This window comes from Tympanuchus pallidicinctus, unplaced genomic scaffold (genome assembly GCF_026119805.1).
Source record: "Tympanuchus pallidicinctus isolate F22 unplaced genomic scaffold, pur_lepc_1.0 scaffold3, whole genome shotgun sequence".
NCBI lineage: Eukaryota > Metazoa > Chordata > Aves > Galliformes > Phasianidae > Tympanuchus > Tympanuchus pallidicinctus.
This window is the reverse complement of record NW_026294747.1, coordinates 38,457,520-38,477,399: the sequence shown is the minus strand read 5'-3', so window position 1 is coordinate 38,477,399 and position 19,880 is coordinate 38,457,520. Positions and strand designations below refer to the sequence as shown.

The 19,880-nt window shown below is 51.1% G+C and overlaps 1 protein-coding gene across 2 annotated transcripts; it reads left to right on the top strand.

Annotated features, from left to right (window-relative positions):
* The first annotated feature begins 4,370 nt into the window (after positions 1 to 4,370).
* On the top strand, positions 4,371 to 19,652 carry ISM2 (isthmin 2). 2 transcript variants are annotated; one of them, XM_052695570.1, is made up of 6 exons: positions 4,371 to 4,951; positions 13,739 to 13,999; positions 14,349 to 14,709; positions 15,102 to 15,242; positions 16,069 to 16,140; positions 16,577 to 19,652. In XM_052695570.1, exons 1-6 carry the CDS (start codon positions 4,817 to 4,819, stop codon positions 17,092 to 17,094), a joined length of 1,488 nt encoding a protein of 495 aa, XP_052551530.1. In that variant the 5' UTR covers positions 4,371 to 4,816; the 3' UTR covers positions 17,095 to 19,652. The 2 variants fall into 2 exon arrangements, with proteins under 2 accessions (XP_052551530.1, XP_052551529.1); XM_052695569.1 differs by having other exon boundaries at positions 4,372 to 4,951; positions 16,063 to 16,140.
* Positions 19,653 to 19,880: the final 228 nt, after the last annotated feature.

Below are 19,880 nucleotides of genomic sequence, written 5' to 3'. Positions count from 1 at the left end.
TGCAGCCTTGCTAGCTATGAAGTAATCTCATTTGTTCAGCCACAGAGTAAACTGCAGTTACGTGAGTTTACTTTAACATTCGACCTTTTTCACCTGCATTCTGCCCAGGACAAGCTCTGACATTCCAGCAGATGACCTGCTTTCTGACTTGAAGCAGCTTTACCTCAAAGAATTGTTCTTTTCCTTTCTTGTTTGTAGCAGGGAACAAGAGGAGGTTAGTGCAGGAATCCCCATTCCTGACTCCACTCCTGATACTGTTGACAAAATGGAACAGCTTGAGCTGACAAAACCAGCTGACTCAGAGACATAGGCCATGGATCAGTGGGGAGCTGTTGAGCCTTCTGAGATGTACAGCATGCTTGTATCTGCAGTATGGTCAGCCAATTTGAACTTTGATGTGTTAAGTTAGAGATGGTAATAGCAGACAGTATAAGTCTCCAGTCTTAATCTTGTTCCTGAAATTCAGTTTTTAGGGCAACTTATTTTTGGACAGGAGGAAAATGGCTGAATAAATTTCAATAATCCAAATAACTCCTATGTAATGGGTCTGGAACTGTCAGTGTTTTAAAGTTATAAATCACCATGTTGGAATTCCTGTTGTGCTTGTCCCAGTTGTACTTGTTTGAGGAGATGGTGTTCATGCTAAACTTCAGCCTTTAAGTATTTTTCTTCTGTGTTACGCTGTCTGCATAGGACTTTGAATTCCAGGATTCAAAGACATTTTGGAAATCATCCAGGCCATTAGTAGCATTTGCAAACTAACTACTTGGTCACATTTCATTGCCATGTCCTTTTGGAAAAGCAACATTTCCAACCTTAACATCGCCAGAAGGCGGTTATTTAGGGGAACCTGCTTTGCTGAACTTTGGTACCTCATAAAACTACTCCTGAAAATGAACATTTCTAACAATAGAGCTTTTTTGTGTAAACAATTCACCGACCTTGAAAGCCAGGAAAATCATTTCATACCTGTTGAAACACTCTGCTCCCACAGGTGAAGGAGCAGACCACTACTGATTTGTGGTAGGTAAGCCTATAGCATGCACACTGTCATTGTGGTGTACAGGGAGGACTGCTGATCTGATATTTATGTACTGACGAGAAATCCGTCTCCATTCATTTCTACTGTTAGGACAAAAGGAAAGAACCAATCTTGAGAGATCACAAAGAAAAGCCACTTGAGAAATAGACTCCAGTCCCTGCCAACTTCTTTGAGACATTCTAATTGAAAATGACTCTTGGTATTTCTTAAGAGGGACAAAATTCAAAGGAAAATGAAAGCTACTTTTGAGCAAAGGATTTTGCCCTGTATTGTACATTGTCTAAACTTATTCATAAATATACAGTAGTTACTTTCCCCATGCCTCTCTAAAGAACTTAGCAAGAAAGAGTTTGCCTCTGCTGAGCTGGGTGATAGAAGTTCAGAAGACTTTAGAAGCTGCTGATCTTATTCTTTTAAGAAAATAGACACTCTTATTTCCCATCAGTGAAGAGTGTGAGATCTGATGCTTGTTAAAATCTGGCCTTTGCAAATCAGAGACCTTTGTCTTGAGGAGCCTGATTTGTGTTTTTTCTAATTTTTTTTTAGTTTTTTGGCAGAGTGGAAACAAAGTAGGGTGTTTTTTTTTTCTGTTTGTGTTTGTAACAAAATATTCAGGGCTGCTTTTTTTAATTGCTTTTGGTTTTTTTTTACACAAGATGTGAACTCATGTATAATATATGTATACGGTGTATTTAACTTTCAGTTTCTGTGTTTTTTTCCTTTTGAAATAGCATCTTTAAAACTATTTTGGTTCTTGGTTTGGTGGTGTAGTATGCTTGTGCTTTAGGCAAAATCTCAGGAGTGAACCAGCCAAGCATCTTAAGGTGATGAAGTCATTTAGTGAAGGAATCACATCATCTGTCCTCTTTTGCTGTCTCTTTAAAAAATGTAGAAGTGGAACCTGCTGCACCTTCAAATAGAATAGGAAAGGGGAGTGTTCCAGTGAAATCAGTGATCCAGCCCTGTGCTGTGTGGATGAAGGAAATCTGACTTCCTGATACAGCAGGGGTGGAGAAGGGGGTAGTTGGTCATCAGTAATTCCCAGTGTGCAGGGATTTTTCATGAGTACTGGAACAAGGATCCTTAAGGTAGGAATGCAACCTCAGTGCCCCAGAGGGACGCTTCTCTAAAACGTTTCCATGCCAAGTAATCAAATACTTTTCCTGCGCAAATATTTATTTCTTCAAAACATCCTTTACTTATACCTGTCTTCTCACCAGAAGCCGTATGATCTATTCAGGCAGATCATAGGAGAGGTTAGAGAAAAGCTGTGAGCATGAGCTGTGTGCTTCTTCTGAGACAACATCTTGCAGCATTGTATTTGGAATGCATGAGCTCCCTCAATTCATCACAGAATGGAACTTGTGCAGATTTACTCTGCACTGAGTAAATTGCTTAGTGAAAATGGCTGCAGTTCGTATGCAGCCTGTGAAAGCCAAGCACACCGGGATCTGTGTGGCTTGCAGCTTGTTTGGAGCTCAGAGGTAGTGGTGTTCTTTTCTAATGGTGGTGAAGCACTGAGCTATCAGTGAATGCCTCATACTCATCCCCCAGCAGGGGAATTGCTGGCTTCAGAGCTGGTGTTGGACACCAGTTGGGAAAGCACTAAAGTTTGTCTCTCAAAGTTTTAAGAGGAAGAAAACAAAACCCAGAGCCTCATATGTCACTGTGATAGTTTGTGTTCCTGCAAGCATTCCCCGTCTCACAAGTTGTCTGTTTAAGGGTTGGGTTGTGAATTTAGAGCGCAGCCATGTTTGTGTGAGTGCTGTGCTTTATCTGTGACAGAGGGAGAGGTGTTTGGTGCAGACACTGTTTACATCCCCGGAAGGGGTGGGTGTAGGAGTTGATGACTGTGTGTTGAAGGCCTTAAACTGTGACTCTTGGTATGAAGAAGTAAAATTAAAACTGACCTTGGAAGATGCAGTGGATTTTAACCCGTGTAAGAATACTCTGGGCTCTTAGCTAAGCAATATGTGCTCCTGTTTCCTTGTGAGGGGAAAGGGCCAGCTCTGCTTTCTGAGCCCAGGCAGCAGCTGCTAAGGAGCAGGGAGGTGCATATTTAAGGCCAAAAACAGTGCAGCTCTGCACTGATGTTCCTATGTAGTAAGCATTGGTGACTGGCCCTGGGCTGCTGCGAGCATGAAGATAACTGAGAGGGTTGGGGATGTCAGCAGCAGTGGCAGCTAGCTACGATTGCAGCGGGAAGTGACTGGGTCTCACCTGAGTATGTCACAGGTTGGTGTAGTTCCAGAAATACCCTCGGTGATGTAAAATGTGCACCAGAGCAGCTGGTTTTTATTTTTATTTGCCAAATCTCATGCTGTCCAGACAGCGTTTCTGCTACCCCCTACCGGTATACTGAGCTAACTACAGCCCCAGCCTTCCGCTGTCGGAACAGCGAGAGGTGAGCAGCACTGGAGCCTGAGGCTCTGGGCCATCAGCCCGAAGCCAATGGTGGCCCACGTTTCCACGAGCCCTGGGCAGCATTACCGAGTCGCGGCACTTAATCCTGAATTGCACTGTGTTCCTATGCCTCTGTGTTGCTATAATGTACATATCTATTGGATTCTTTTGTAGATAAGACATTTTAGATAAAATTTTTAAATGGGCTCCCCCCGAAATATTTTATGCCAGATGTCTAGTTTTTTTTACACTGGGGATTAACATGAGGTTGGATGCTGTGTGGACAGGGAAAAGATAAATGGATGGTACATTGACTTTAAAAAGGTAACAATGCATGTTTTAAAAGAAAACTGGAGGAAAAAAAAAAAACTGCTTGGGAAAAAAAGAATCCATTCAACTATATTCTATGTTCTGCATAATAAAGAGTTTAAAAAGAAAAGCTCTGCTTGCTCTTCCTTAATGCCGTCTGCAGGGCTGGGGGAGCTGGGCGCTCAGAGGGAGCAGCGCCGTTCGCCGTTCCCGCGCAGGAGCTCTTCTGGGGGGCGGCGGAGGCTCCGCGCCCCCCTCCGCGCCGCTCCCGCCCCTCCGCCCGGCGCCGCTCCCGCGCTCACTGCGGCCGCGCCGCGCCCTCCTCGCGTCACGCGGCCGGGCCGGGCCCCGCCGACCCGCAGCCGCCCTAGCGCCGTGCGGGGGTCCCCCGCGGGGCAGCGCTCGGTGCCGCGGGGCCGGCGCCGAGGAGGCGAGCCGGCGGCAGGGAGCGCCGCGGAACAAAGAGCCCCGGGCCGTGCCCGGCGGTGGGGCAGCGCCGGGGAGAGCCCGTCGGCGGCCCCGCGGCCATGCCGCCGCCGGGAGGGGAGGAGCGGCCGGCGGAGCCCCGGAGGGGCCGCGCTCGGAGGGAGCGAGGGGGCGGCCCGGGGACGCCCGGAACCCCCGAGCGGGACAGGGGCGGAGGCGCGGCGGGGTCCGGCCCGGAGCCGTCCCGCGACGGGCGGCGGTGCTGCGGTGTGCGGCGTCGCCAGAGGAGCGGCGGCCCCGGGGAGTGACTCCGGTGGGGGAGGAGAAGAGGAAGAAATCAGAGTGCCGCGGGCCCGGAGGGGGTGGGGAGGCGAAGCCCTCTCCTCCCCCCTCCCGCACGCACTTGCGGAGCGCTCAGAGTTGCCCTTCAGCATCGGCGGCACCGGGAGGCGAGCCCGTCGTGCCCCGGCTGCGCTTCTGCTTTTTCTTTTTTTTTTTTTTTTCCTGCCCGTGTTTTTTTGTAGTAGTTGTTGTTGTTATTGTTTTTACTTTTTATATATATTTTTTTTTCCTTCTGGTCGGTTTCCCCGCTCCTACCGAGGGTCGCCGTGCCCGGCGCTGGACAGTCACGGAGCGATGCCGCTGCCGGGCGGGAGGGTGGTGCTCGTCCTCGGCTTCGTCCTGCTGACAGCGCTCGTGGCCGCCGTGCGGGGGCTGCCCGTCAGCAGACAGCGCGGCGGGCCCAGGGAGAGGAGCTCCAAGCTGGCCGAGGTGAGCGGGGAGCGCGGCCGACGGGCGGGGCGCGGGGGCCCAGGTGAGAAGCGGAGGAGCCCGGCCCGGCCCGCGGTGCTGCAGCTCTGCCGGTCCGTCCCTGCAGTGAGTACGGGCGGCAGCGGGGAGAGCCGCTGCTGCCGGCGGCCGCTCGCGGGTATCTCGTGTCGCAGCGGTGTGAGGCGAGGAGCGCGGCTCTCAGGTACGGCGCGGGGTGGTTGGTCGTGAATGGGGAGCGTTGTGCCGAGGACCGCAGCAGCACTCACAGCGTGTCCCGCTTCCTGCAGAAGCGCAGGCATCCAACGCGCGGAGTTCTGAGGGCGGAGGTCCGGGTGAGACGGAGAGCGGAGCCCTGCGCTCCCACACGCCGCAGCACGGCGGGGGGAAGGTGGTCGGTGTTGTCCCGTATCTACTAACACGTGGGAGCTGCGTTTTGAGAGGGAGTCCTCTGTTTCTGGCGCACGTAGGCAAGAAAGCTCAGTGCTAGGGAGCTGGACTGGGTGACCTTTCAGGGTCCCTTCCAACTCAAACGATTCTGTGATGATTCCATGATGAATTGAGAGCAGTCGTGCCTAGCGTGAGCTGCAGCAGACAGCACGAGCGCAGTAGTGCGGTGGTTAAGGAAAGCGGGAGTGATTTTGGGTCATAGGCACAGATGGTTCGTGTTGCAGAGCCGATAGGTCCGGTCTCTATGGCAGCAGGGCCGCCACATCTGGAGTATTGGTTACACTGTGGGTAATGCCCTGCAGATGTGGGCAGGACGAAGGGGCCCGCAGGAGAAAAACAGAAGTGATGGAGCGGGGCAGATGGACAGCCACAGCTATTAAACAATTACAGAGTGATGACTTATTCTAATTAAACGTCTTTAAATAAAACTAACATTTTTTCTCCATTTAAATTTAAATGGGATTTTTTGTAATCTCTACTGAGCCTAAGTTGCCTTTCTGTGCTAAAGCAATGTAGAAAAATTAAAAGGCCGTTGTAGCACTTTTGAGTTAGAAAGTCTTTTAGTTGCAGGAAGGACAGGCAAAGCATGCTTCATGGGTGCAGCCTTGTTGGTGTGTCCTAGATGCTGCACACCTGCAAGGGTGCCTCACTTCAGCCCTTGCAAGTGAATCGAGTGCTCACATTTGCTTTCTCTCCACTGCGATACTGTGCAGAAAAGCCTTGCCCTAATTACTCTTGAATCTTTTTTATTCATTCTCTTTCTTCCAAACTGTGCCTGAAAATCTAACAAGAGAAGCCATCTACAAATTGTTTAGCTCTTTGGCTACGTTTCAGGAGGTGCAGGGGCTCCAAAGCAGCATGAATTGAACAGCAGGGATTTCTCCTGCAGGCTGGCTGCCTTGCAGCCAGACATGGGCGGCTCTGCAGCAGCTCACTGCAGTATCCCCGGCTCACACGTAACACTCCAGGTTTGGGTAACAGAGTGCTCAGAGTGCTCGTGTCCCTGTGGGGACAGCTCGTCACTTTGCTTAATGCCTTGTTTGTTTCTGAAGTCAGGGGGTTTCAATGCAAAATATGTTTTGATAAACTCCCTGGATTCCAAAATCTTGGCTTTGAGCATTGTTGGTAGATGTTTGGATTCTTTCCGACTGATACAAATCAGTTCCAGTGCTCTTCTAGGAAGCATGAAATGAGTGATGCTCCACTACAACAGCAAAGCAAGCTCTAGAAGTGACCAAACTTTTGTTCACCAATACAGCTACTGTGTATAGTTGTGCATAGAGGTACCTTTAACAGCAGCAGTACCAGCACTGTGCTGGCAGTGAGTCTCCTGCAGTGAGGCCATGCTGTGAGATCCAGGAGTGTGCTGTTGGAGTTCCCCTGTCTGAGGCTGCAGGCAAAGCTGTTGTGATGAGAGATAAACGATGGTAACAAAAGAAATGCCAAACAGTGCAAGGGCTGTACTGACTGTAGATCATAGGCTTGTGAAGCTTCTGGTGTAACTGGGCCCATGGGAAGTAAGGAAACAAGAACAGTGCTCGGTATTGACCGACCGCATCCGGCAGTGAGAGAAGCGAGGGAAACAGAGTTTGGAATGAAAGTTCTGCACTGAGATGTTCTGTTTGCTGAATAAAGTAGTTGTGGCAGTTCTGATCAAAATCACAAGCAGCTGGGGGCCGAGGCTGGAGGAGCACATGGAATTAAGTGTGGCATCAGGCGGTGCATGCCTGGCACTGCAAGCCGAGGGAAGGGATCCCAAGCCAGGTTGGGTCAGCTGTGCTGGAAGGAAGTGGCTGGACTGGAGCTGCCGGGCCACGGCCAGTTCTCTCGGCACCTGGCAGTGCAGGCACGCTGCCTGGGGACACTGCAGGGACAGGAGGGGTCTAGGTGGCACCCCGGCCCCAGAGCCTCACTGCTGTCACTGCGCGGGCAGCCCTGCTGCGTCAGCGGCAGTCACTGCCTGCGGATGTGCTTTTTACCTTTTCATTTCTTCAGCAATTAAGCGTTCTTGTCCCTGGCTTTGTCCTTGGCAGAGGTCGGATTTGCGGGCACAAAACGTGCACTGAAGCATCCTTCCGCCCTGAAAGGGACTCTTTGTGCGCGGGGAGGTACTTTACCCTTTGTAGCAAATTTCCTTTTGAGGAGTGCCAAATTATCTTAGTCAACACAGTTGAAAACCCTCCCCCGCCCTGGGGCCGAGTCAGGCGCAAACAATGGGAGCTGGGTGCAGGGGAGCTGCGCCACCGGGGGCTCCTTCCTTCTCACTGTGCAGACGCGGCTGTGCGGCCCCACAGCCAGAATCAAAGGGGTTCCTGCAAAAGGCACACGGAAGGGAAGGGATTAGGCACAACCTCTAGGCATCACCCTGCTCTCCCTGGCACAGCGACTGTTCCTGGAAAGCACTCCCATCTCCCCTGCTCCTGCTGGCCTGGACCAAAAGCCCCCACGGTCCCACAGCAGCTGGAGCTGGAGCCGAGCGCTGCTGACGGAATCGAATCGGGCTGCTGCATACCTTAAGGACTGATGATGGCAGTTGTGCTTCCGGCCACAGTCCCCTCAAGCACAGCTGTGACACATGAGCAAGCTGGTGTAGGGCATGCATCTGGGATTTCTAGGTGGTGTCTTAGGGTTGGGAGTGGAGAAAGGAGCCTTTTGCTTTCCATGGAATCAGTAAATGTTTTTCCACTCATAATAATTCCCAAACCATCCACCTGGCACTTCCCCGTGGGTAGGGTGAGGCAGGCCGGGCCGCTTGGTGTTCCCAACCATGTGGCAACTGTGGTCTGTTGGTGCTCAATGAAAACACCACAGTCAAGAGGCAGGGCAGGGCAGGCAGCAGCTCTTCTGTGTAAAAAAGCTCCCATTACAGACAGAAGTTTGTAAAAGTGTGAGGACTTCTTTACTAATAGAACATTTTTGAGGGGAACAGTCATTAGGCTGTCAGATGCTTTTATATGGCCAGCTGTAAAAGTTGGCTAGCACGCTGTGTCTCAGGGCTGCTCAGCTTCTGTACCTCTCCTGTGTGGCGGGACTCAGGTTGGCCTGAGGAGCTTAGGTGCCTTAGGGATGAAGACACCGAGAGAATGGTGACCCACCTGCCCAGCAGCCCCAAGTAGCTTTTGACTGTGGGTTGCATTTATCTCCCAGGGAAGGACATAGCTTCAAAGGGAAAAAAACACTGTAAATTCCTCCCAGTTATTGCTGCCTTTTCTGCACCCTGGTGCTCCCAGCTGGGCCAGGAACATGTCCTGAGCTGTGGCGGCAATCATTGTGCAGGGCTGTTCTCTCCTTGGGAGAAAGAACTCCAGGCTGCTTGGCAGGAACTGCGTCGCGCTGCATCGGCTGTGGGGAGGAGGGACGGGGACACTTGCTCTGCTCTGTTTGGGGGTTTTGGTCTCAAGGTTCTGCCTGAGCTGCAGTAGTAGAAGAGGCAGCAGCTGGAGCAGTCAGAGGGCTGCGGTACCCAGGCTGACAAATGTATGTCATTAGCTGGAACAAGTTAATGGTTACTGGAGCACATGGGTTTTAGAGCTGCTACAAGTTAACGGCAACTCAGTCAGGCACATTAAGAGCTTATGTGAATTAGGGCTCAGCTATGTTAACAGAAAACATGTGCCCAAGCAAGGGGTTTACCTGAGAGAACCAGAGGGTATGGCTCTGCCTGTCCCCCTCTCTACATGGTCCCTGAGGGGCCCTGGTCCCGCTCCCACTGCTGTGCTCTGTCCGGCATCCAGCCAGCTGGGCAGCTGCAGGGTCTGGAGGGCCCTTCTAGGCGAGATGCCCCCGCCTGCAGCGTGGCCTGCTGGGGCTGGCCTGTGAGCGCAGTCCCTCAGCACGAGGAAGGCTTGGGGCCTCAGATGCTGCAGGGACATCTTGGCTGTGCCAGCTGGACATCCTGCTGGCCCCATTTGGTCCTGCACACAGCCACACGGTGTCCTGGCTCCCCACAGCCATGTTTCTCCATGCTGGAGTGTCTGCCCTGCTGGGTCTGGCTCTGAATTAGAGACATTGTAGTCCCAGACCTTGGAAGAGTTCTGAGATTGCAATTTCCACAGTTATGGCAATAAATGGGGGACGTGAGGCAGCCTTTGATGCTGCCTCCTGTAGCTCCCTCCTAGGGACAACTGGGCTATGGCCATTTAGAATTAGAGTGTTTCCTTATGATCTGAAGTATTTTGATAACTGTGAAAGTTATAGACATGGGGGTGCAATATCTGCTTGGCTCTGTTTGGTGCCAGCTCCTACTGGTCCATTAAAAACAAGATCTTCCCACACCAGAGCGATAACCAAGTGCCTCATCTGTTCCACGAGCACTTACAGAGCTCTCCCAGAACATAAAGGGAGCTGCTTGTGTCATTATTTAATAAAAGAAAACCAAAAAAAGAACTCACATGAGTTGATCCTTAGGTGAAAAGGCAAGCAGAGCAGCTGGGAGGTCTTGGTCCCATCCTTTGCTTGCATTACAGCCCTCATGCAGGTAAGAATGTAGACAGAATGGAAGAAGAGTGCAAGCTGAAGGTGTGTGATCTTCAGGAGCTCTTCTGTCAAAAAAGAAAAAGAAAATACATTTTCATTTGCCGGTTCATGAGCACTCAGGTTTGCGATAAAGCACAAGATTAATGCTGAAAAGTCAGAGGGAGCTTGGAGAAAAGAATAGAAAGATGCTTGTGTAGATTCAGCTCTGTTCAGGAAAAGATTAATACTTCTGGTTGCATTCTTATTTCAGTATAATGTGGTAAAACTGTATAAAGGAAACACAACACAACAACACAATCAATAATGATTAAGCAACAAAAAAATACCTCCATTCCTTATAGCCCACAGTGCCACACAGCTTTCAGCAAATGTGTCATTTTCTTCACTGCATTGTTAACGACCCCCAAGCATAACTTGAATGTTGCCTCTCATCTGACTTACACGTGCACAGATTTCAAACTAAGTTAGTTTATGTTCCCACTGACCAGCTTGGGGTAGGAGCAGGCAGAAATAACATCCTCCAAGTGCCAGTGCACAGGTTCCATCGATGTTTCGCCCCCTGTGAGTTGACTGGAGTGTGCTTGGCTTGGGTTTATCCTGCTAACAAAGACCAACTCTGCTCAGCAGCACATGGAGGTGCAAGGAGTGCTGCCACTGGGTTCGTGTGTAGAGATCTGGCAGCTTTCAGCGGCTATGAGATGCTGTTGGGGGGACGCATATTGGTGATGTGGGTAGCAGCAAAGTTTTGTCATAGGACAACGTAGCACAGGGACTGATTTGATGATGCTTGCAGGTTTTAAACTGCTTTTTTAATGCAGGGTTAATTCAGAGTCTCATAGGGTTTACAGCCAAGTTGCAGTTTTTAAGACCAGAAGAAACAGTCAGGTTTCTTCTGCTGAATTTCTTCCCACCACAGATGCTTTATATATGTTTGGGCCAGTACCTTGTGCAGGGCTGCCTCCACAAGAGATAAAGCTGCTTTCTGTGTTAGCTTGTTCTTGTGGTTAGTCACCTACAGCATCAAAGCATGATTCTTATTTTTCAGATAAATTTGTATGGCTTTGACTCGCAAACATTGGTTCCTATTATGTGTTTCTAACATTGGTTCCTATTATGTGTTTCTGTTCTGGATTAGAGTCCCTGGGGCCTGATGGGTTGTTTCCTTAAAGAAGTGGGAAATCAAGTTGATTGTTTTATCTTTTTAACCTGACAAATGAATTGTATGAGTCTTTAACTGGAGAAATCTTTGGTGCCCTGGAACGATTTTGCAGCTGTTCTCTTCAACATTTTCAGATTTCCAAGCAACTTCAATAAAACTGTTTGGACTAGAAATGAGAAAATATCAGCTTTTAATCTCTCTTCAAAATGTGTGGCCTTTCCCCACACCCTTTCCGTATACCCTGTCAGCCCTGTTAGGTACAAAATGTGTGTGGCAGTGGGGTGAATTGCTGACAAGTTCCTTCCACTTCCTAATGCCTATGCTCAGTTTGTGCCCTGAGGTGTTTAGGTGACTCTAAACGTGGGAGAGCTGGGATTGCCTGGGCTGTAGGAAGGCAAATGTGATCCTGCCACTTTGATTTTATAGCCTTCAGCCTAAGCACAGTGTTCACAAATCGAACAAAACGCTGTTTCTTTCCCAGCCAGATAAGACATCAATCGGCATCATGTGGACAAGGGAGGAACTGGAGCTGGGCTGTGGCAGTTCCTAGTTTGGTTTTTCCCTTGCTAGTACAAGCTGGTCACTGAGGAAGGCTAGAACTGGGCAATGGCCACGAGCCACTGACGGCTTCCAGGCACCATGCTGTGCATTTCTGATGCATGGTGGCAAACTTACTCTCGATGGTAGAAGATGGGAATTGCCAACAGCATGGTTTGCTGCATTTTACTGATGGCCAGGTTTGTGCTAGAGAGGACAAGCTGAATACGACCTCATGCATAAATCCCCATGCAAAGGCTCTGTAGACAGGATTGTTTTAGCTGCAAACAGGCAAGGTCTTTTTTGTGAGTTACCTGTGGGGGCCACCCAGGCAGACACCTGCAGGGGTCTTTGTGCCCCCAGGGATCTGGGAGCAGAGGGAGCTCTGTCTGCCCAGTAATGCTTCCCCAGCTCACTCTTCTGTGACACTTTTACATTTTCCCTGTGGGAACAGTACTCTGAATTTCTTCAGCTTGTTTGGGCGTAAAATCTGAATTAGGCAGTGGGTGTAAGTTTGGAGACTTAGAGTCTGCTCCTGGCTCAGTCGCTGTGATGTCCTTGAGCGAGCTCGGATCTCATTGCTGGAGACCTTCATTTCCACGTGTATTACATTTGGGTCCTCTGTGAAAGGAGCTTACCCATTAAGGCCCATTAAGCTTGTTATGTTCGAACGCCAGCGTCTGCTGGCTGTGCTGTGCCCAAGGGCTGCATCAGGCCCAGTGCTGCGGGCAGTGCTGTGTGGCCAGCGCTTGCCCAGCACATGAGGCCATGGCCAGCCTTCCCTGTCTCCCTGGCAGGGGCTGGAGGCTTCGAGGAGGGACAGCGGGGTTGCTCTTCTGGACCCATCTGGTGAAGTCTGTCACAGGCTCTTCCCTGCGCCCAGCCCGCTCTGGTCAGCAGCCAAGGGACCAGCAGTGTCCCTGCTGCTCTTTTCCCTCCCCCGGGAATGGGGAGGGGGATGCGGGCTTTGATGTGCGGGCACAGGACTGGGGACAGGCTGTGTGTGCTCATGAGAGCCTGGCCGGGCTCCAGCTGCCTTTGAAGTGCTCCAGTGATCAAGATGAAAGGGAGGGGAGTCCTTCTCCAAACCATCTGGCTCTAATTGCAGGTAGAAATGCCTCTCCGCATCCCCCGTGGGGAGGGGCATGCCGCTCTTGGTTAATCCCGCCACTCGTCTGGGCTGGGGCTGGGGCGGAGGGCGAGAGTTTGGGAACAAAAGGGGGTTTCAGCCAGGCAGCCAGAAATAGACGCTTGGTAGAGCTGCTGGGGCTTCGGACACCTCTGCGCCCAGTATGGAGCCGCAGGGCCCTGGGGAAATTCCCAGGGAAACCCATGCCGTGATAGGGCTTTGCCATTTGTTCTGTCTCTGATTTCATCCCTCTGATTCACAAACTTCCATGCCAGTGTGGAGGTGAGGGCTGTGGGGACTCAGAGCCAACCTGGCTGTGCGGCAGCTGAGGGTCCCTGCCCGCTCCTGCCAGGCCACTCAGGGCTGGGCAGCAGGGCTCTGTGTGTGTCACTGAGGTGTCAGTGGCAGACAGTCACTGGTAGTACATACAAGTAGTTTGCTTTGTTGTATTTGGCTGGGCATTCTTCCCAAGGAAATAAAGGCAGTTTGATTATATCAACAGTTCTGTTTCCTCCTTGCAATAGTTTTTGGGCAGCATCTTAAGTCTCACTTACTTAAAGCAACATAGGTTTAGTTTTAAGTCATCTGCACTAGTACTGATACACAGAGTGATTTCTCTAGGTGAGAAATCTTGTTGTAAATCCCGACACGTGAGCTCTGGCAGCTCTGTGCTCATGAGCAGCCGTTGATGTTACCCATTGCCAGGAACCATGAAACAGCCAAAAAGGGAGAACAAAGTGGAATGCCAGGTGGCACCAGGAGTGGGACAGCAGAGACATGCAAAGAGAGGGTGATTGATGGGATGGAAGCACAGCCTGAGCAGACCTGTAGGCTGCCTGAGTGCATTGAGGTCCCAGCACAGTGCAGGCCTCTCGGTGTTAATTAATTGTTAATCATTGTTCTGCTCCATGCTGCAGTGAGATGAGGCAGGAGAACTGTTCAGCAGAAAAGAGCAGATCCTGCTTTGCTGGGCAGCATCCACCCTCAGGAGATGGCTGGGTGAGCGAGGGGCCATCCTCACTGCCTCTTCCCCCTTCAGGTCTCTGCCTCATCAGACCCCCGTGCAGCCAGGGACGAGGAGCTGCCACCGTCGGGCAGGGCACGAGGCCTGCGGCGCAGCGGGCAGGCAGGCCCACGGCGGCATCGGCGCCGTGGAGCCGCTCAGCAAACGGTGAGGAGCCTGGTGCAGCCCCAGCCCAGTGGTGCTGGCCAGGAGGAAAGCCTGCCCTTCATGCTGGACTTGCAGAGCTTGCCAGGGCTGGCCAATGTTGACCTGAGCGCCCAGAATCCCAACATTCAGGTGAGAAGCGGGGCTGGGTGGGATACGGGTTGAGTGACTCCCTAACAGAAAAATTTTCAAGAGCAGCTTTCTATGGCTTTATGTGGTTGTGTCTTGGTATCTTGGCAACTGTCACAGGTGCAAATAGCAGCTCAGCTTCTGAGGGGCTCCACTGGCCAACCTGCAGCGTTGCCACAAACAGTGCCTTTCATTCTGACCCTGCTTAGTCCCTCCGAATGATGAAATCTCTTGTGCTCATAGTCCTGTGTACCAAAGCAGCTATGGAGCAGTCTTTATGCCTGAGGACACGCCACAGCCATGCCATCAGTCATGCCTTGACTCGCCACTCTGCCTTGTATCTGGCTTCCAGGTAACCATTGAAGTGGTGGATGATCCTCAGGCTGAGATGGAGATGGACCTGTTGAAGGAAACAAGCAATGACTGGTCCTTGACGTCCTCTGAGTGGTTGTCCCACAAGGACCTCTTCTGGCCTCTTTTTTGGGAATACACTGACCCCAGTGATGAGGAAGAGGAGGAGGATGAGGATGACAATATGGGTGTAGGGGACAGGGATGAGGAGGAAGATGAGGAGGATGAGGATGAAGAAGAGGAAGAAGATTACACTGCGGAGTATGAGGAGGAGGAGTCCATGCTCAGTGGAGTAGGTGATGACTGGGAGCAGCGGTGGCCCAATCAGAAGAACTGGATCTTTAAAGAAAAATATAATTATGGTGAGTCCTCTTGAGCATGGTCAACAGCAGCTGTCCTGCAAACCAGAACTGTCCTCCCCTGCTCAGCCCACCCACAGCCCTGTCTCACTGTAGTGTGAGCACCCATGCCCAGGGGACCTTGAGCACCAGGGAGGTTGGGAATGGGCAGTGACGGCTGGGTCTCAGAGACCATGAGCGCTGTGAGAATGAGAGTCTTTGCTTGAGGGCTGCCAGTGAGGGCGGGGTTGGCTCTGAGCATCATGTGTCTAGGCACCGCAGGTGGCCCTGTGTCCTGTAAATGGCATCTGAGGAACAGGGCAGAGCTAAGAAATATCTGGGGTGGCTGCTGGTTCCTTCCTGCTGAGGCTTTCTGCAAGATTCATCCCTCTCTGCCTATCCTGTGCCACATGCAGACTATGAAGATGAGGAGGAATGGAGCCCTTGGTCTCCTTGCAGCATCACTTGTGGCAGTGGCAGCCAGAAGAGAACGCGGTCCTGTGGCTATGCCTGCACAGCAACAGAGTCAAGAACCTGTGACCTGCCACGCTGCCCTGGTGAGTTTTTGGCCATCCTGGTGTTCAAGCACTGTTGGGACACTGTTCCGCCCCAGCAGAGGCTGATCCCCCCACTGCTATTGCTCAGCAGGCTGGACCTGCTGCCAACATGGGGAGGGAGGGAAAAGGGCACAGGGAGCAGTCTGCTCTCAAGGCAGGGACACTCCTAGCTATCAGGTCAGCAAGGGGACCCTTGTTCCTCAAATCCATGTGCAGGCCCCAGTTTTGGCTGCCCTCTTGAGTTTGAAGTGCCAAATCCCTCTTATCCAAAGGACTGCTCGTGGTTCAAGAGCTAGCTAAGTTGGATATGATCTGGAATAATGAATGTGGGTGCTTATTTCCATGAAGAAGCTCTGGTGGGGCTTCATGGTGCCACAGGCAGTTGTGTAAAGTGCAGGGATGGTGGATTGAAACCCCAGCTCCTTGTGTAACGCCTCACACCTGTCTCGCAGGGAGCCTGAAATCCAGTCCCAAGGTTTACAGAGAGCCATCTCCATGCACTGAGATTTGCATAATCCCTGTGTCTATGCCCTTATGGCCAGTTAGTCTTGCATGTCTTCCTCCTACAGGCACAGGGCCCTGTCACCAAAGCAGTGGAGGGAGAGGTGCCCTTAGGGAGGAAAAAAAGCCTGCCTTCCTTTTCTGGATGCTTCATCTCTGGAAGTGTTCAAGGCAAGGTTGGATGGGATCGAGGGCAGCCTGATCTAGTGGATGGCAACCTTGCCTACAGCAGGGGGTTAGAACTAGATGATCTTTAATGTCCCTACCAGTCTAAGCCATTCTGTGATTCTTTGTTGTTTTTTTTTTTTCCCTTCTCAAGGAGCAGAGGGAGAAATAGTCTTCCCTACAGAGGAGACTCCTTTCAGAAGTGACAACACCACAGAGCTATTCAACTCAGGTCAGCTTCTGCCTCGTCCTTGTGCTGGGGGCCTAGGTGCTTTCATACAAAACCCCGTGGGAAGATGCAGCTGGCGGGGAGGACTGTCCTAGAGGCTCCCTGGTCTGTATCCAAACCTTGCTCCTTTCATTGCCATGTGCAGGCTTAGCTATGTTTTATTGCCAGCAGTGCTGGGACATCCAGTGACTCCCACAGCCATGAAGGATACGATGAAAGCGGTCCTACTCCATGGCTTGCAGTGGTTGAAGCCAGCCTGCAGCCTACCCTCCTGCAGCTCTGCCATGGCGGGATGCTGCTGTCCTTCCCCTCCAAGAAGCCTGGTGGCTTCTGCCAAGTTTTGTGGAGTCTCCTGGTGGAGCTGGCAAGGCTGCGGATGAGCAGTGGCAGGGCAAGGAGGGGTGCTTGTGGCCTCACCCTTTTTCTGCCTCTCTCCTAGATGTGGACAGCTGTGAGAAGTGGCTGAACTGCAAGAGTGACTTCCTCACCAAGTACCTCAGCAAGGTGCTGACGGATCTGCCCAGCTGTCCCTGCTCCTATCCCCTGGAGGCTGTTTACAGTGCTGTCAACCTGCGGGATGAGCGACAGGGCAAGAGCTTCCGCTGGCGGGATGCCAGTGGCCCCAAAGAGCGCCTGGACATCTACAAGCCTACAGCACGCTTCTGCCTGCGCTCCATGCTCTCCCTTGACAGCACGACGCTGGCGGCCCAGCACTGCTGCTACGATGAGCACACTCGCCTCATCACCCGGGGGAAGGGTGCTGGCGTCCCCAACCTCATCAGCACTGAGTTCTCCCCAGAGCTGCACTACAAGGTGGACATGTTGCCCTGGATCCTCTGCAAGGGCGACTGGAGCCGTTACCATGCTGTGCGACCACCCAACAATGGGCAGCAGTGTGCAGACAACCCAGCTGAGGAGGAGTACCTCTCCCAGCTGCAGGAGGCCAAGGAATACTAGCCACAGCCATGCTGAGAGGAGACATGGGGCCACCACGCATCTGGCCGCTGACAGATCCTGCCCTGACCCATGCTGCAAGGGCTGGAGCCATCCCTCGTGTTACCCTCCCTTAAGGTGCAGCTGAGCTCCAGCCCTCTTGATGGGCTTCTCGTGGGGCCAAGTGGAGCAGGGTCTCATTGCCTCAGTGGGGCATCTCAGCTCCCAGCAGGTTTGTGAGGGTGCAGGAGTTTGTCACTGTGTCACCCCAGCTGTGCCACTTGGGGCAGGCCCCCAGCCCTGCTCATTTTTGGGCAGTGCAGAGCTGGGGTGCAGGGGATGAGAGGCAGGGGCTAGTGTCAGGGGAAAAGGGTCTGCTCCCTTGTACTTTTTCTAGGGTCTCCTCCATGGTCTTGCAATGCAAGCTATGAGTGAGCACCTGCAGTGTGGAGTGGCCTCAGTTCCCATTGGTGTCATGCTGCATCTGAAGAGCTGGCTGGATGCAGGCAGGGCTGTCTGGTTCTGTTGGTGTGCCTGCCCTGGCACGTGCTGGCCTCTTCTACAAGAGGGGATCATGCTTCGTAAAGGGACAGGGCTGACCCAGCACTGTATGTGGAATGGAGCCTCCCCTCTCCTTGGCTATTTGCATTCACAATTGGGAAGGAAAAGGTGGAGACTTAACAAGGTTTTGTGGATTAGTGAGCGTATGTGGGGCAGGGCAATGAATGGCCACATAGGCTTCTGTGGCAAGATCATCTTATCTGGTTTTAGCTGCTAAAGGGAGCACTCAGTGCCAAAGTGTTAGAGAGGTGGACCTTTGAAATAGTTCTTCACAGGAGAACCATACAGGTCTGCGTTGCAGCCTCTCTACCTCAGTGCTTAGGAGAGTAAGCTGTCTGCCCCTGTGCAAGTTCTATCACCAGCCCTGCTCTGTCTCAGATTCCTGGTGGCTCCCCAGCAGGCTTCAGTGCTTGGAAGCCAGTTTAATATGGCCCGGCATAGAAAGTCCTACATTTCCTACCCACAGCAGCCAAGCCACCACTTGGTGCTGTTACTGGAAGAGGAGCAAAAAGTTCTGAGCCGAGTTCTTTGTGGTGATGAGGATAAATCACCACTGGTAGCATGTGACTTTGCCCTTTCTTGAGTTTGCTGCTCATCTCTTGTCCTTCTGAATGCATTCTCTGTGTGGTGTTTGCCTAGACCCTCACCAAGAGGCAACCAAGAGAAGCATGTCCTGGTTGCACCCTGCTACTTTTGGGGCTTGCTGCTTTGCTGAACAAGCAGACATTGTTCCAGTTGAGGAAGAAACATGCTAGTAGTGTCAATACATGGTGTCTGCAAATCACGACACTCCCCATGGCCACTTTGGTCTTGCCTGTTGTTTTGTTGGTTTTTTTTATAGTCTTACACAGATTCTTGTCAGTGTCTTCCATCATGTTTTTGGGAATTCCAGAGCTCCTGAACTTCACACAGGAAAGTTAGGCTGAGCACCTTGATTTCTTTAGTAGTTGAAACTGGCTGAAACTGTTCTCAACTTTCATTTAGCAAATCTTTTGCATCAGAGGAAATAAAAGAGCAATTCAAGCAAACACGAAGAAGACTGGAGTAATTTCTGAAGAGAGATTTCAACTAGGGTAGTTGGTTACTCCTTGTTCTTTTGCAGAACACTGTCAGACCAAAAGATGTCTGTCTAGGTTCTGCTGGCCTTGAATTGGCCATCCTGTGCTAGTTCTGTCCTAATCCCAAGAGCCTTCTCCAGGATGAGTAAACATCCATAGTCAGATAGCTCTTTGGACAGTCTTTCTAGGACTATCTAGGATTATAAGCTGAGTATCTGTTGATCCTCTTGCTTCAGTTACTAGTGGAATATTGCATCCATAGACATCAGTAAATAGAACTTCATTGCTGGTAAAATGAAAATACTAGTGAGGTTATTGCTGAATTATTTAACTGTTTTTTCACACTTAGATCCACAGACCCCAGTTGTAGGTGCTACCAAAATATAGGTAGGTGCAGTCCATTTTCCAAAGGGCATGCAGTCTTAAGGTGTCAGGCATTACATAAAGAGTAAGGAGAAAAATGCAGCCAACAAGCATGGATGGAAATACAGACCATAGTAAATCACTACTGCATGCTCCCTAGCTGAAGTGGTTGTTTGCTCCCTAGCTTCCTATGAAGAGGTAATTCATAAGGAGATGGTCCAGAGGGGATGACAGTGATCTGGCATTTTGGTTCTGGGAGCCTGAGATATGTGCACTGACAGATATGGAAGCATTAGTACTGGAAGCAAATAAATTGAGTGCTGAGCTGTGGAAGAATGAGCTTTGTGCCTTCTGTTTCAGAGCAATTTAATTCCCATAAGACATCTTTAACTAATACGAACAACCACATGTTCCTCATGGACAGTATTGGACCTGTGCATGGAAGGGAGACCTCTGCAAATAGTTATCTAGAAAGAGACTTTTGGTAACTCAGCCAGTTTATTTCACTGGTCTCCAAGGCAGCAGCCCTAGTGAGGGCTGTTACCCAGGTATTGCCCACTCCCATGGTTATACTGGGGATATCCACCAGTCTAACCCCCCCCAGAAAGAAACTGTAATTTCTGCAGTAAATGCAGTTACCATCCAAGGGCAAGTAGAAACACTTATTGCATTCGGCCCCTACAAAAATCTGATTGAAAGCCAAGTGGCTGTTCTGCCTGGCTGCCCCTGTGGATTGGAAGGTTACAGGCATGAACTGGAGCAGGAAAAATGAAACACTGATGTTCCTCCCTCGCACCTTGCACACCAGGAGGCTTTGCAGTGCACCAT